Here is a 14,445-nt window from a genome sequence, read left to right as displayed (position 1 = left end):
AATATAAATAAAAATTGAGGTTGCTGAATATACAAATAAAATATAAAATTTCATTGCTATGATTAAGATTCATTTGTCTTTTAATCGATAGTTTTGGTGGGATAAGTGGGAGATTCTTTGATACTTTCTTCTGACTCTTCTTTAGGTTTGGAAATTTTTTGATCTAAAAATAATTCAACTATTAAATACAATATTAAAGATTATGAACAAACAATACCTTGGATATAATTTTTGGTCTTGCTAAGAAATGAATATTCTTTAGCATCAGGAAGGCCTGAAAGAACACAAGCACCAAGAGCACATCTATTGAGATTCATGGAAGAACTATTACTCCACTGGTTAGTTTTCGGATTATAATATTCCATTGACGAAGTAGTAACAGATCCTGTTATTAAATTATATATGAATATTTGACCAATAAATAATTTTTTAAAGTTCAATAGCTTACCAGTGTAACCACCGAAAACATATATCATCTCATCCAAAACAACAGCAGCCAAATTACTTCTAGCAGTAGACATACGCGGAACTTTTTCCCACTCCTTTCGTTCAGTAGAATTGTAACGTTCCACTGGGGAAATATTTTATTAACTCACATACACACATAGAGTGTTTTTTCTCTAGATCTTTTAGTCTTAAAAAATATAGCATCCAGACGGAAAAACTTTACCAGGCGGAAAGCCCTCCATATAATAAATATTTAATTGCATTGCTTCAATGCTACTGCTGTGCTTTTATTCTAGTGTATCTATACTAGAGCCTATAGACTATAAATTTTATATACTCTACCGAGATGTATTTTACCTGAAGTAAGTCGTGTGAGTCCATCATAACCACCGAAAACATATAAATCATCACCAAATGCTACCAGAGACATTTTTGTTCTTGGATAACTCAATGATCTGATGTAGCTCCATTGATTAGATTCAATATCAAATACTACAATAAATAATAATTAGACAAATACACATTATTGTTAACAAAAAGATACAAACCTTCACAAGATCGTAGAATTTCTTTTCCATTAAACCCTCCAACAATATAAATTTTATGATTCAAAGCAGCAGCAGACGCATCAGATCTTTGTCGATGCATTGGTGGAATCATTTCCCACTGATTACGTTCAGGTTTATATCTCTCAGCTGATGATAATCTTGTGGGTCCATTAGAGCAGCCACCAAGTGCATAAATTATGCCATCATCAGTACAAACACTTACAAAGCATCGAACGTGATACATGCAGGCTTTTTCGATCCATTCTTTGGTAATTGGATTGAAACAGCGAACAGTATTGAAGTAGTTGTAACCATCAAAGCCTCCGATCACATAAATGAGGTTGTTTAAAGTACAAAGGCCATGATATGCTCGAAGTACAGTATCGGTATGAATAGATAAAAACCATTTATTAGCACGACAATCGTAGGTTTCAATGAAATTTGTTGGAGAACCCTCGGACCAACCCCCAATAGCGAAGAGAATCTCATAAGGAATTCGTAAACGTGAAAATAAATCTGATTTAATATTTGATGGTTCAAAAATTTCTTGACAATTCTAAAAAAAAGAAAGATACTGATAATATTTTAATATTAATGAATTTATTTTCATAACTTAATATAATAAATGAAGAATCAATTTAAAATACATACTTGATTATTTTGAATTAATTTCCAAGAGAGAATATTATTGGAAATATAATCGGAATTGATGAATTTATAACGAATGCATTTCAATAACATCGGTAAATATTCTTTTCTCTCTTTTTCATTAACTTCAACCCAAGATTTAATGGCTTCAAACACAGTTTCTTCATTTCTTACATTCAGTTCATCATTTTCTAGAATACTTATCAGCTCATTGTGATCTAGTTCTTTAAATTCACTGTTTTCTTTATATATTTCTTTAAAGTGATGATAAATATACTTCTTGCACTTTTCATTTGAATCCTTACAGAAATAATGTTTAGCAAATTTGTAAATACCTGCGAAATGATTACAAAATTAAATCTAATTATACAATGATCACTGTTTTTCATTATTATTAGACATGTAGAGATTAATAAGAGATTTATTGTTGATAAGAATTGATTGATAGGTAAAATAATACCTAAACAATTATCTGGTTTGAGTTCCTGTAAAAGAAATTGACAACAAAGTTGAACGACACCCTGGACTTGAAATTGATCAGCAAAGGGTAGAAGTTGTTCAACATTTTCTGCAGTTACTTTGCAAGTTCCAGTGTAAGCATAGTCCAAGATAAGACTGAAGATATCACCAGGAACATTATTAATTGACACTTCATTTGTGCCTTCTGCGTTTCTATTCAACCTGTTGATGAAAAGAGCTCTGAAGAACGGGCTTACGGCTGAGAGGATTGGTCGATGGATTGGAAAATATGATCTCCCAGCACATTTTATTATTCCATCACAAAATTGATGACTTGCTCTATATTTCAAGTTATATTACATCAATCGTTTAAAAACTCTCCTCAGTATTAAATTATTGTTGATTACAATGTGATTACTAATTAATAACCTAAGCTCAGACCATGCTGATGGAAATTCAATGCCTTCATAATTTGTTGAAAGATAGTTATATTTCGTAACTTTATCTTCATGTTTTTTATAATTCTTTGAAAGTTTTTTTACTTTTTTTAGCATCTCAAGTGAATGAAAATGGAAAATTAAAAATTTACTTCTGTACTTGGTAAATTTTTTGAAATGGAATAAATTTATGAAAATGATTATTGACATTAATACAAACTGATTTAAAATAGAAAAACAATTGAGTAAATGTTTCAATAACTTCACTCTTGATTAATTCATTGTTTAATTGAAAAAATAAACTTGACTCTTGGTAAATATTTAACATTAATTATAAATTATTAATATTATTTTCATTATCAGCGTTAGAATACATTTCTCTGAATTAAAGAATAATTTGAAATTTGATCTGCTGTTAGAAAATTTATTATTGTAACTTTTTTATTCAATTTGGGTTCCATTAATTTGAAGAGTGCTATAATAAATTGAAAGTGATCAAATTGGTGGATAAAATCACTTTTCCTGTATTGAATAACGTAATTCAATTATCAGACTCCGATACCAATTCCCCTTCAGTAAATTTCTAATCTGTATTTTTTGCAAACAAAGCACTCTATATGAAAAAATTTGAATTAAAAAAAAATCCCATATTCTATTCATTGCTTCAAGAATTAATGAATCCAATAAGACCAATTTTAAAATTTAAGACTATTGAGAAGCAGATCTTCAATCTGTAGACTTTACCGTGCTCTAGCTTTGGCTTGGAAGGATATCATGATGAAATCTTTTTTGAAGTCAACAGATTCTTATCAATAATGTGTGAATGATCCCCTAGATAATCATTCGTTGAATGAACATCGTACAGTTGGTAATTACCATTGATTTATCTTTTTCGCATTTCTCGGTAGTAATCGATATCATGAGTAAAGTGCGTATAATACCAAGAGGAGGTAAAAACCATCCCCACTGATATTCTCTCCTTATTCTGATGTCTACTCTGCGCTGACTCATGAATGTCGCGCCGTCGCAACAACGGCCACACCTCGCGACCGATGTCCTCACTGTGTAATACTCACTACGACTTACCCTTGACTGCATCCTTTCTTTTTCAATCCTCTGACATAACGTATTTTACCTCTCTCTCACACTTCTCCATCCCCTATTGTCTTCGTTTGTGGGCTGCACCAAGGTCGGATTCACTTTCATTTCGACTGTAGTAGATCGTCTGTATCTCCAGGAGCACGTTTTAAGGGTGAGAGTGATCTTCAAGCTGAAATAAAAAACTGTAATTAAGAAAAAAAACACATTAGAGGAATCTTTAGACTCATTTTTGAATTAATTAATAATACTTGACGGTTGAATTTCTGTGAATTTTCTTCATTTTTTGTGATTCTTTTGTGATCCAAGTGATTAAATAAAAGTGTCTAATTACAGACGGTGGACTGAAAGATTGAATTAACGAGTCAGGATGGAATTGAGAGGTCGTGTAGCGCTCGTTACTGGAGCATCTTCAGGTATTGGGAGGACATTCGTTGAAGAGTTGCTTAATCAAGGAGCCAAGGTAAATGTTTGGATTTTTTTTTTTAAATTACGAAAATATAAAAAGTTACTGATGAATATTTTTTTTGTTAGGACATTTAATTTTGTTTGTATTGTTGTTATCATTTGCCAATTGACAAAAGCATTCAATTATTTCAACATAATATATTTTAGAAAAAAATCATACTTGATTTGTGAAACAGCTATTAAAACATTGTTAGATATTATCTTAATCACATTTCTGATAACAAATCTTAATAGTATAATACATTTTGCATGCAAATATTTTATGATTCTATTTAAATATTTTTTTATCAGATAATTATTTAACAGATAAAAAAGCTTTTTATGGTAAAAAAGTGACATCAAAAGATCTCAATCATTTTTGTAGTATATTTATTTATTCATTCAATAGTGATAAATTAAAATAAATTTCCGTTTGAATCATTGAAAAGCCAGAGAGAGAAAATTTTTTTTGTTTGAATTGATACAAACATTTGAACTGCTGCTTGAATTTTTGAATACAAAAATAGACAATTTATTTTTATCTGCTTCTCGTTCATACTTAAATCCACTCATTTTTCAAGGTTTCGATATGTGACATAAACGCTGAAGAAGGAGAAAAATTGACAAATTTATTAACATCGAAGCATGGAAAAGATCGAGTAATTTTTTGTCAATGTGATGTTACTGATTATCCGCAATTCGAAGGTACAATAATTTATTATCTAATATAAAATCAAATAGTTATTAAAATTCTTTCATTATAATTAAATTTAATTATTTTTTTTCGATTATCCAGAATCGTTTAAAACAACTATAGCAACGTTTGGTAATATTGATATTGTTATCAATAATGCTGGGATCATGAATGACAGATTCTGGGAGCTTGAGGTCGACATTAATCTCGTAAGTTATAATTTTTCGTCATTTAACATTGTATAAAAAACTTGTTTTATCACTTGTAAGTGTTATCAAACAATCATTCCATAAATACTTTTAATTCTTTAATCAACAATCTTGCATTTTTCAATGTTAAATATATTTTTTAATCAAACTTTAACAACAAATCATGATAATAATATGAAATAAAATAGATTAAATATTAATACTTTGCAAATAAAGTCAATATTTTGAATGAAGTTATTTTTATTTATTTGTTTTCTTCTCAGAATGGAGTGATTCGTGGGACGTTGCTGGCACAAAGATACCTTGGAATAGACAGAGGTGGTAGAGGTGGTATTGTCATAAATACCGGAAGTAATGTGAGTTTAAATCCATACGTCAGTGTGCCAATCTATTCAGCTACAAAAGCAGCTATTGTAAGCCTCACTAGAGCGTTTGGTGACAAGTACCATGTGGATTTGACTGGTGTAAGTGTTATGGCTCTTTGTCCTAATGCAACAGATAGTAATCTTGTTCGTGACGTTGGTAAACAACTTTTATCACCAAGATATGAAGACGCCTGGCGTCGTGATACTGCCTCTAGTGTTCCCCAAAAGTAAGTTTTTGCTTTGATATTTTTATTTATTATTTTTCTTTGGTTAATATTCTTGATAATTATCATTTCATTACTATTGAAAGCGTCTGTATTTATTCATGGAAATAATTTTTAAAAAAAGAATTAAATCTTTTAGAATTTAATTTGTAGTAAAATAAAGGTTTTTTTTGTTTATTTTATTATTTATAAATGGTATTTTTATTTTTTCTTTTATATAAAAAGTACTTTGATGTAGAAATTCAAAAAAAAAATATAAGCTTTATGTACTAAAACAAATTGGAGTATCCAAGTTCTTTGACTGTTTTTAAATTCGTTTAATTAAAAAATAATAATAATAATAATAATAATAATAATAATAATGGTCTAGTTATTTTAAAAGAATCATGACACATTTTTAAAAAATTTAAATAATTATTTTTAATTATAAAACTTTTTTTAAAATAAAAACATGAATGTTCAATTAAATGCTAGAGAAAAACATGTAAGCTTTTTATGAATAATGATATTATATTCTTTTTTCTTTATAATATATTGTTACACAGAATAATGGAAAAATTTTTATTTCAGAGCTGAACATGTTGCCAAAGCGTTGATTCATGTTTTAAGTACTGGAAAAAGCGGAAGTGTATGGTTGGTAGAAAATGGCCAACCCGTACGTGAAATAGCTTTTGCAAAACATTAAACTAAGTTACTGGGCATTTTCACTTTCTTTAAAGTGAATAAAATCTTCCTAGAAAGTCAAAAGATTGAAGGCAAATCTTTTAAACAATTGGATTAATAAACAATAATTACTAGCAACAAACTAGAAAAAATAAACAAAAATTTTTGGAATCATATAAGTAATGATAATAATAATGAAAATCATTAAAAACAAAAAACATTCCTCGCTTTACCTGCTAAGAAATCATGCCGTACCAATCATTCATAATTTTTATACAACATTAATGATACGATATTTAATAATATTAACAAAAAATTAATAGCCTTATGAATTACATTTTTTCCATAAAATTAATACAAAATCGATAAACATTTCTATAGATATGTAAGTGATGAAATGCATCAATGACATCTTTTAATAATAAAAATATGTAGAAATTTTTGATAAATATTAAATGAAATGATGCATGAGTTAAAGAGAATGAAACTATTGAGTTGAATTAAAACAAAAAAATTATTTCTTTAAAGAATTAATCGAAATTGATAGAAAAAATTTGGAAAATTAAAAAAAAATAATAAATCATATCTAGAGTCCGCCCAAAAGGATTCCAAAACGCTTATTAAAATGTTAATTTATCAATTTTCTAGTTGATTATTAATTAATTATTCAATTAAAAATTATATAAAAATTTAAAAGCAAGCTAGTCTTGTTATTAAAATTAATATTAATAATAATTAGATAATCTAGTCATCAATTGAATTTATCACTCGTGATCATATAAAAAATTGTTGGCCCAATTTTGTACTATTATTTGCAAGGATTGTATGCGTCATGCGTGAGTCTAATAAATTTGCCTAGCTTTTTATTATAAATTATGATTAATTAATTATTTATCATGTTTTAATGAAAGCAAACCCTGTGAACTTGTGGTTTACCACAATCATATTCAATTACAAATAGACAACACTGATAAAAATAACAACTTGGCATTGACAATTTATTAGATTGTGCTTTGAGATTTTTTTTGACTAATGATCTATACATTCCCAGTGATTGAATTGACATTCAAGCAGTTGGTACAGTTTCAAAACATTAAGTAACACTTCTATTAACACGATTATCATTAAGACCATTTTTAATTTCCTCCAAGCTGTCTTAGTTAACAAAAAAAATTTATTAAATTAAGTAAGTTTAAATTGTTTGAGTAATGGGTACATCTGTGAAAAATTTATGAGCGATTATAACTGGAGCTGCTCGAGGTATTGGCTTTGAAATTAGTCGTAGATTACTGTCCAAAGGAGCTAAGGTAAGAATTAATATTAAATAGATATTGATATTTAATTAAAACACCAATTAAATGGAATTTTTTTAACAGGCAGTTGCAATATTAGATCTTGATCCATCAACTGGAGCAGAAGCAGCAAAAAAACTCAATGAAGAATTTGGAAAAAATCAATCAATCTTCATTCGAACATATATGTCAAAAGCAAATCATTTTGAAGGTATGAAATAAATATTTTTATTATATCAATGGTTTTTAAATAAATAGATAAATAATAAAATTATGTTGTGAAGTGTTGGGCTCGACCAACGGCAAAACACCAGCTTCAGATATGTCTTGGCCTTCTAAATGATTTTACTAACGGGAACTAAATGCCCTTGATTGGAGTTTCAACCCTCCAACGCCAGGCGAAGCAGCATAGACCAAATTGAGCGGGAGAAAAGCATGCAGAAGAGAGGATAACCGAAGCCACGAGGATCACGACGCCACTCAGCCCAGAGGCTTCCCATAGACAACTAGGCACCTAAAGTAGTTGATCTGACAGTGACGTTGTTCTATATTTTAAAGTCAATTAGTAGTCATATTAGGGCATTCAGGCAGACGGCCATAGTAAAGTCAGTTTACTCAAGAACCATTGTCGGCACTGACGTCTGGCAGCGAAGAAAGGCTGTGAATCCACCGACAGGAAGTGACAACCCGTAGTCCGAAGGTCAACGGTCGTCCCAGAGACAGGATACATAAGGAATCAGTCACTAATCGACGGCGTTCCAGATTTCCAGAAGTCCAGAGTTCACAGCATTGTACCCGGTGGCCAGCGTTGCATTCCAAGAAGTCACGGATCGAGTCACGTAGGTCCAGCCAATTGCTTAGTACGATTGAGGGTGATTGACTAGACTAAAGGGTGGCTAATATTGACACAATTGCACTTAATTTCTGGCTGTAGTCACTAAGGAAGTTCGTACCTTAAATGGTTTATAAAGACTTTGTGCCCTTATGGGAATCTTTATATTGAATCTGAATGTTCATGTTATTATTACAGTTTAGGCGAATGCCGTACCTTAACTGGTTATTCTTTATTATACTTATGAGTTCTATGACTCTAATGAAAGGATTTATGTAATTTATATTACTAATGCTTTATGCAAATGCTATAGACTATTGAAGTCAAGTTCTTATTGTAGAGTCGTTGCAACGTTGGTGTAAAATTAATGAATATTGTAGAAGTCGTGAAAGCTTCAATTTTAATGAAAAGTATGAGCCTTTGATCCCTAGAATGTATTGTGATCATTATTGAATTTGATATCAAGATGTATATTATAAGTGAAGAAGTCAATTTCATGTTAAATTGTCATTTGAGAGTCAATCAATTATATTTCAAGAAAGTCTTATATCAATAAACTACTCATTATTTTATTGTGTTTAATTAGTCAAGTTATTTACGGGGAACCTTATAGTTGATATTATCCTCCCTGATATATTCATTTATTCACTCAAGCAAATCATTTGATTCATTTGAAGTGATTTTAGTGGAAGAAGATTGCTCTCATAATTTTGAATTTGTATAGATAAAACGTTAGGATAGTTGGTGATCCACAGAGTCATCCATCCAACATAGGTGAGAGAGATCGCCCTCGTTAAAAATAAGGATCTCCACCTCACCACACAACAATGTATTTCAGAGAGTTTTCACAAAGCTGTAAAACAGCTTGAAGATCTAGATATTGTGGTAAATAATGCTGGAATAATTAATGAACAAAATTGGTCTCTTGAAATTGATATTAATGTGGTAAGATTTGAATAAAATTACCAGCTGCTTGAAAATTTGGTTTATCAATTAATCATCAATATTATTAGAAAGCTGTAATCTAAGGAACTATTTTTGCTATCAAAACAATGGGAAAACATAAAGATGGTAAAGGTGGAACTGTGATCAACGTAGGTTCATCAGCTTCCCTGATATCTTATAGAACTTTACCAGTTTATTGCGGTACTAAGAGTGCTGTTTTTGGATTTACACGAGCTATTGCAGTAATTATTACATTTTTTAACTAAACAATCAAACTTCGTATGATATGACTCATTATTTATTTTAAACAATTCCATTATGTCACAGCTTAGTTATGATCAAACAGGAGTTGCAATGAAAACAGTATGTCCAGGTCCTGTGGGAACATCTTTATTGCTCTCTAGTGGTGACAAATTTTTGAGCTTTCATAGCCAAGAAAAAGATCTTACTGTTCAACTTCCGAATCCTCAAACGTAAGTTCTCAACCTCAAGCTGATTATTTAATGACTTGATTATCAATTAAATTTATCTAATTATTTTTTTTCGTAATGGTTGTATTTGTTATTAAATGAACACGTGTTTCGATCATCATTCAAATCTAATACATGTCTATTTCAGGCCTGAATCAATTGCGGAACAAATTGTGCGTGTAATCGAAGAAACCCCAAATGGTACTATTTATGTGAGTGTAACTGACACCAATAAACATTCAAAAGGGATAGCGAAAATGCCGGAAATTGATGATATTTTAGAGCCTTTTTAAAACAATTAAAAGCAAAAATAAATTCTGAATATTCAGAAAAAAATAGACATGAAAATAAAAGATTAGATAATTTATTAAATATTGTATTTCTTTTATTGTCAATGATATCAATTATCAAAATATTTTTGATTAAGCCAATTAAGGTTATCATTAAAAAACAAATAATTATTATGTATGCAGAATAAATTCTTATCTAAAAACGTTTGTATTATAATTGAAATGTATATTCTCTCTGCAATTGTATTTCGAGTGTTTTTAATATCTAGAACAGATATAAAAGAAAAATTCATTGAATAAATACAAAGCGAAAGATAAAACTTCCTGACTACATTGATTAGTCATTTACAGATTGTTAAGAATATAAATGTATACGCATATAAAGATTGTTACAGAATTATTCTTAATGCATTCAAGTTGAATTAAATTGAATAGCTTCTCTCGTGGAATTTCATTACCATCCAAAGTCGCTACTTGAACGAATACTAAATCAAAGCATCTGCTTGATTAGTCTTTAATTAGTTTAGAAAATAAATTTTTTACACAATAATATAACTAACAAGTATGGGTTTGGTAATTAAAGATTCACTTGTAATTATAACTGGAGGTGCTCAAGGAATTGGATTCCAATTGTGTCATCAATTGTTAAGTAAAAAAGCTAAGGTAAATAATAATTACAGTTTTATAAATTATTGTTAACTATAAAGTCATAATTTATTTAAAAAAAAAAAAACTAAAGGTATTAGTACATATCTTTCTCATGATATCTTTAGGTAAGATTAATGAAATCATTCTGCTCACATATCAGTTTATCATTAACTCTTGATATGATTCGCGGTTAATGACACTAAACTTTTCAACAATTATTTTAATTAATTCTTTCTAATGACAGACAGTGGCAATTCTCGATATTGATGTAGCCACAGGTGAGGAAGCAGTTAAAAAACTTAACAATGAATTTGGAAAAGATCGATCATTTTTTATTGTGACTGATGTGACAAATACTCAGCAATTCGAAGGTTTGAATTATTATTATTAATTATAAAAAAATTTAATAAACAAAAAAAAAGGGAATGACATAGGGGATGAATGTTTTTGCAGAAAATTTTAAAAAAGCTGTTAATCAGCTTGGTGGTCTAAATATCATGATTAATAATGCTGGTTTTATGGATGATTCAAGATGGAAAAAGGAAATTGATCTCAATGTGGTAAATAATTGGGTTTTATTTTTATAATAACTGTTATAAAATTAAGTCGATTAGTTTCTGTTAATTCATTTTATAGTTTCTAATTAAGCAATTATATAAATGCAGACTGGTGTTGTCCAAGGAACTTTACTTGCAATTGAAACAATGGGAAAACATAAAGGTGGTGCAGGTGGGACTGTAATTAACATGGCATCAATAGCAGCATTCCTTTATGAAAAATACGTACCTGTGTATTGTGCAACTAAAGCTGCTGTTATTGAATTTACTCGATGTGTTTCTGTAGGAATTATTTGTCCATTTGTTTACTTTCTACTCACATTATTTCTTATAATCAATCAACGATAAAATAATATTTATTTTCAGTTGAATTATGAAAAAACAGGTGTAGCGATTAAAGCAATGTGTCCAGGTGCTACGGAAACTTTCTTGATGACTAATAAAAATCCTAGATATTTGAACTTCCATGATCAACAAGAATGTATAAATTGGGTGATCAATTGGCCAAAGCAAACGTTAGTAGCACAAATTTAAGACTTAAACAAATTCGATGACATTAAATTGCAAAAAAAAATAGTATGAACGATTAAAATGAGTTATACTAATGATAATTTACTGTTGCAGCCCCGATGTTTTAGTAAAGGAAGTGATACATATGATTGAAGAAGCTCCAAATGGTGCTGTTTGGGTTAAAATGGCTAATCATCCTGTCTCAACTGTGAATTTCCCAAAACTCACTGATATCATGGAACCACTTTAAACTTTATCAATACTGAATCTTTATGAATATTATTTTTAAATCATTTTTAAAATAATATGCCACTTTTTTAAAATTTACATTCTATTAATTTTATTATTTTAATATACAGATGAAGAGTTGATGATAATAATAAAGAAAATAACAGTTTTGTGATTGGCATTAACATTTAAATGATTAAAATTGATTTTCATTTATTATACCAAATTTTAATGCAATCTCATGATAATAAACTTGTCCCGGAAAGAGTATACTTGAAGGAAAATGATTATGGCTGATAGAATTAGGATAATTTTGAGGAGAAATGGCAAATGCACCATGCTTTTGGTATAAAATTCCACCTTTTCCATATAAACCATTATTTTTTTCTTCTCCTGATTCATCAGTATCTCCAGTTATTAAGTTTCGTGCTGGAAAATGATTCCCAGTTGAAAAATGAAGACTTGGTTGGTTAGAATAATATTCAACATATCTTCCTGATTCTGCATGGGATACTCTTAAAAATAATTAATACACATATAATAAACAAACAAAAGATATAATTAATTTTAATAATAAGTAAGTGATAAACTTACCTAGCATGAAATCTATAACTGCAAACACTAGGACAATTAACACAAAAATTGTGATTGAAACCACCCCCACAAGCTTTTCTCAAGACTTGTTTGGTCATCTGCTTTGGAATACGAAGATCAAAAACCGTGTCAGCAACAGGATAAATTTTTCCAGTAGGGATCATTTCTTTGTATTCAATATCCGCTAATTTGTCTGCATTTATTGTCACCGTGTGTTTTTCCAATTCTTCTGGTCCTGTTCCCTGATTAACAAATACTTGAAAAAAATGTAATTAGAGTATAATTATCACCTACATGACCAGCAAGATTCAAGAAATAACAATTGCTGATATCAACAGGTGTTGGTTGAGTACAGGTGGCTCGAATGACTATTTGGAGCTCATTATCATCAGTCCACGTGTATTTTACTTGAATTAACATATCTCCAGGATATCCTTCCGATCCATTTCGGCTTAAATGAGACATTACCTTGTACAAAAGAAGATAAAAGATTCTCATAAAAATTAAACGTAATTATTTTGTAATTTCAATCAAGTATACAAAAGATGCTGATCATATTAACAACGAACAATAAAAAATAATTTTTAAATTTAAAATTAAATTATCTGGTATTTTATAATACTTAATAGTGCATCTAGTTTATCTGCAGACATCATTTATCAAAAAAAAAAAAAATTACCACTGCCATGACTTGCAGAATGATAATTAAGAGATTTGATTATATAATTTATTACCACTTGTTTATCAAGGACGTGAGAATCCCAATTAACATTGTCAAATGCTAGAAATCCTCCATTAAGGTGATGCTTATTTTCATAATTTTTCGATAAGGATAATTGTTTATCGCCAATCGAAACGGCGCCATTGAAAATTCGATTAGTCACTCGACCAATAGTTCTTCCGATATATCGATTGTCAAGATAACCTGTAAAACATCAATAATATTACTAACAATTAAAAAAAAAAAAATTTTAATACTTAAAATATCTCTACCTTGAAGATCATCCCAGCCTAGGATTACGTCACCAATAGCTCCACGCTTGTTTGGAATTTTAATCGATTGGATTCCTGCTCCCCAAGTAATCAATGTGACTGATGCTTGATTTTTATTGATTAATGTATATCTAAAAGCATTTTAAAATATATAAATTAATTAAATTTAAAGCCTTTCCAATTTATTCAATTGTGTAAGTATTATTATGCAGAACAAAATTAAATTAATTATAAATCAAAGATTTCTAACCTACGAACGATTTCTGATCCTATTAGACCAAAACCATTTTCTGTAATAATTGTTTGATTCATGCTGTAATTAAAATGCTGAATCAATGAACGCTGGTAGAATCAATAAAAACTAAAAATGAATAATGTAAGAAAAGTTTATTGTATGCATAAATGTGCAGCATAAAATAAACAACTTCACATTCGTTTGTTAATGATATTGAATATTCTTAGTTTTTAAAAACAAGAACAGATAACTGAATTCTTTTCCCATAAAATTAGGTCCAAAAACAGTTTTTTTCTCAAATAAGATGTTTGATTGGTCACATTTATGTCAGTAACCTTTGAATAAATTAACAATGAAGCAATTGATGTAAATAAGAATGATGTAAGGCTTAATCTCATACTTGAAATGAACTTGCAAGTCACTTTAATGAATACTGCTATTTTTATTACCATAAAAAATCATTTTATATATTTACAACACACACAAGTAAGTATTTGTAATGATAATTGTATCAGACAAGACTAGTGATGGATATAATAAGCATCTGTATCAATGTGTGTAACATCCTTTTAGTTTCTCTGGGTTGAGAGTAGATATCATAACTGAACTACA

At 29.2% G+C, this 14,445-nt stretch overlaps 3 protein-coding genes across 4 annotated transcripts; 1 reads left to right on the top strand and 2 right to left on the bottom strand.

Annotated features, from left to right (window-relative positions):
- Window positions 1-22: 22 nt before the first annotated feature.
- LOC118070807 (kelch-like protein 10) lies at window positions 23-2,656 on the bottom strand. Its single transcript, XM_035089623.1, has 8 exons — window positions 2,532-2,656; window positions 2,104-2,441; window positions 1,647-1,978; window positions 996-1,551; window positions 805-939; window positions 449-571; window positions 218-385; window positions 23-163 (listed from the first exon to the last, which is right to left on the bottom strand). The coding sequence occupies exons 1-8, from the start codon at window positions 2,654-2,656 to the stop codon at window positions 81-83; spliced, it is 1,860 nt and encodes a 619-aa protein (XP_034945514.1). The 3' UTR covers window positions 23-80.
- Window positions 2,657-3,601: 945 nt separating this feature from the next.
- On the top strand, window positions 3,602-12,139 carry LOC118070806 (uncharacterized). Its single transcript, XM_035089622.1, has 16 exons — window positions 3,602-3,791; window positions 3,974-4,100; window positions 4,666-4,789; window positions 4,881-4,987; window positions 5,251-5,579; window positions 6,147-6,249; window positions 7,616-7,742; window positions 9,393-9,550; window positions 9,636-9,781; window positions 9,927-9,990; window positions 10,624-10,731; window positions 10,961-11,087; window positions 11,170-11,276; window positions 11,382-11,555; window positions 11,640-11,788; window positions 11,898-12,139. The coding sequence occupies exons 2-16, from the start codon at window positions 4,008-4,010 to the stop codon at window positions 12,031-12,033; spliced, it is 2,052 nt and encodes a 683-aa protein (XP_034945513.1). The 5' UTR covers window positions 3,602-3,791; window positions 3,974-4,007; the 3' UTR covers window positions 12,034-12,139.
- LOC118070795 (aldose 1-epimerase-like) lies at window positions 12,116-14,393 on the bottom strand. Of its 2 annotated transcripts, XM_035089610.1 has the most exons (7): window positions 14,283-14,393; window positions 13,849-13,911; window positions 13,599-13,729; window positions 13,340-13,530; window positions 12,900-13,073; window positions 12,606-12,847; window positions 12,116-12,526 (listed from the first exon to the last, which is right to left on the bottom strand). In XM_035089610.1, exons 2-7 carry the CDS (start codon window positions 13,908-13,910, stop codon window positions 12,208-12,210), a joined length of 1,119 nt encoding a protein of 372 aa, XP_034945501.1. In that variant the 5' UTR covers window position 13,911; window positions 14,283-14,393; the 3' UTR covers window positions 12,116-12,207. The 2 variants fall into 2 exon arrangements, with proteins under 2 accessions (XP_034945501.1, XP_034945500.1); XM_035089609.1 differs by lacking the exon at window positions 14,283-14,393 and having other exon boundaries at window positions 13,849-14,138.
- Between the last annotated feature and the right edge of the window lie 52 nt (window positions 14,394-14,445).

Source organism: Chelonus insularis, unplaced genomic scaffold (assembly GCF_013357705.1).
Source record: "Chelonus insularis isolate UGA/USDA-ARS -01 unplaced genomic scaffold, ASM1335770v1 contig_68_pilon, whole genome shotgun sequence".
NCBI lineage: Eukaryota > Metazoa > Arthropoda > Insecta > Hymenoptera > Braconidae > Chelonus > Chelonus insularis.
This window is presented reverse-complemented; position numbering and strand designations above follow the sequence as displayed.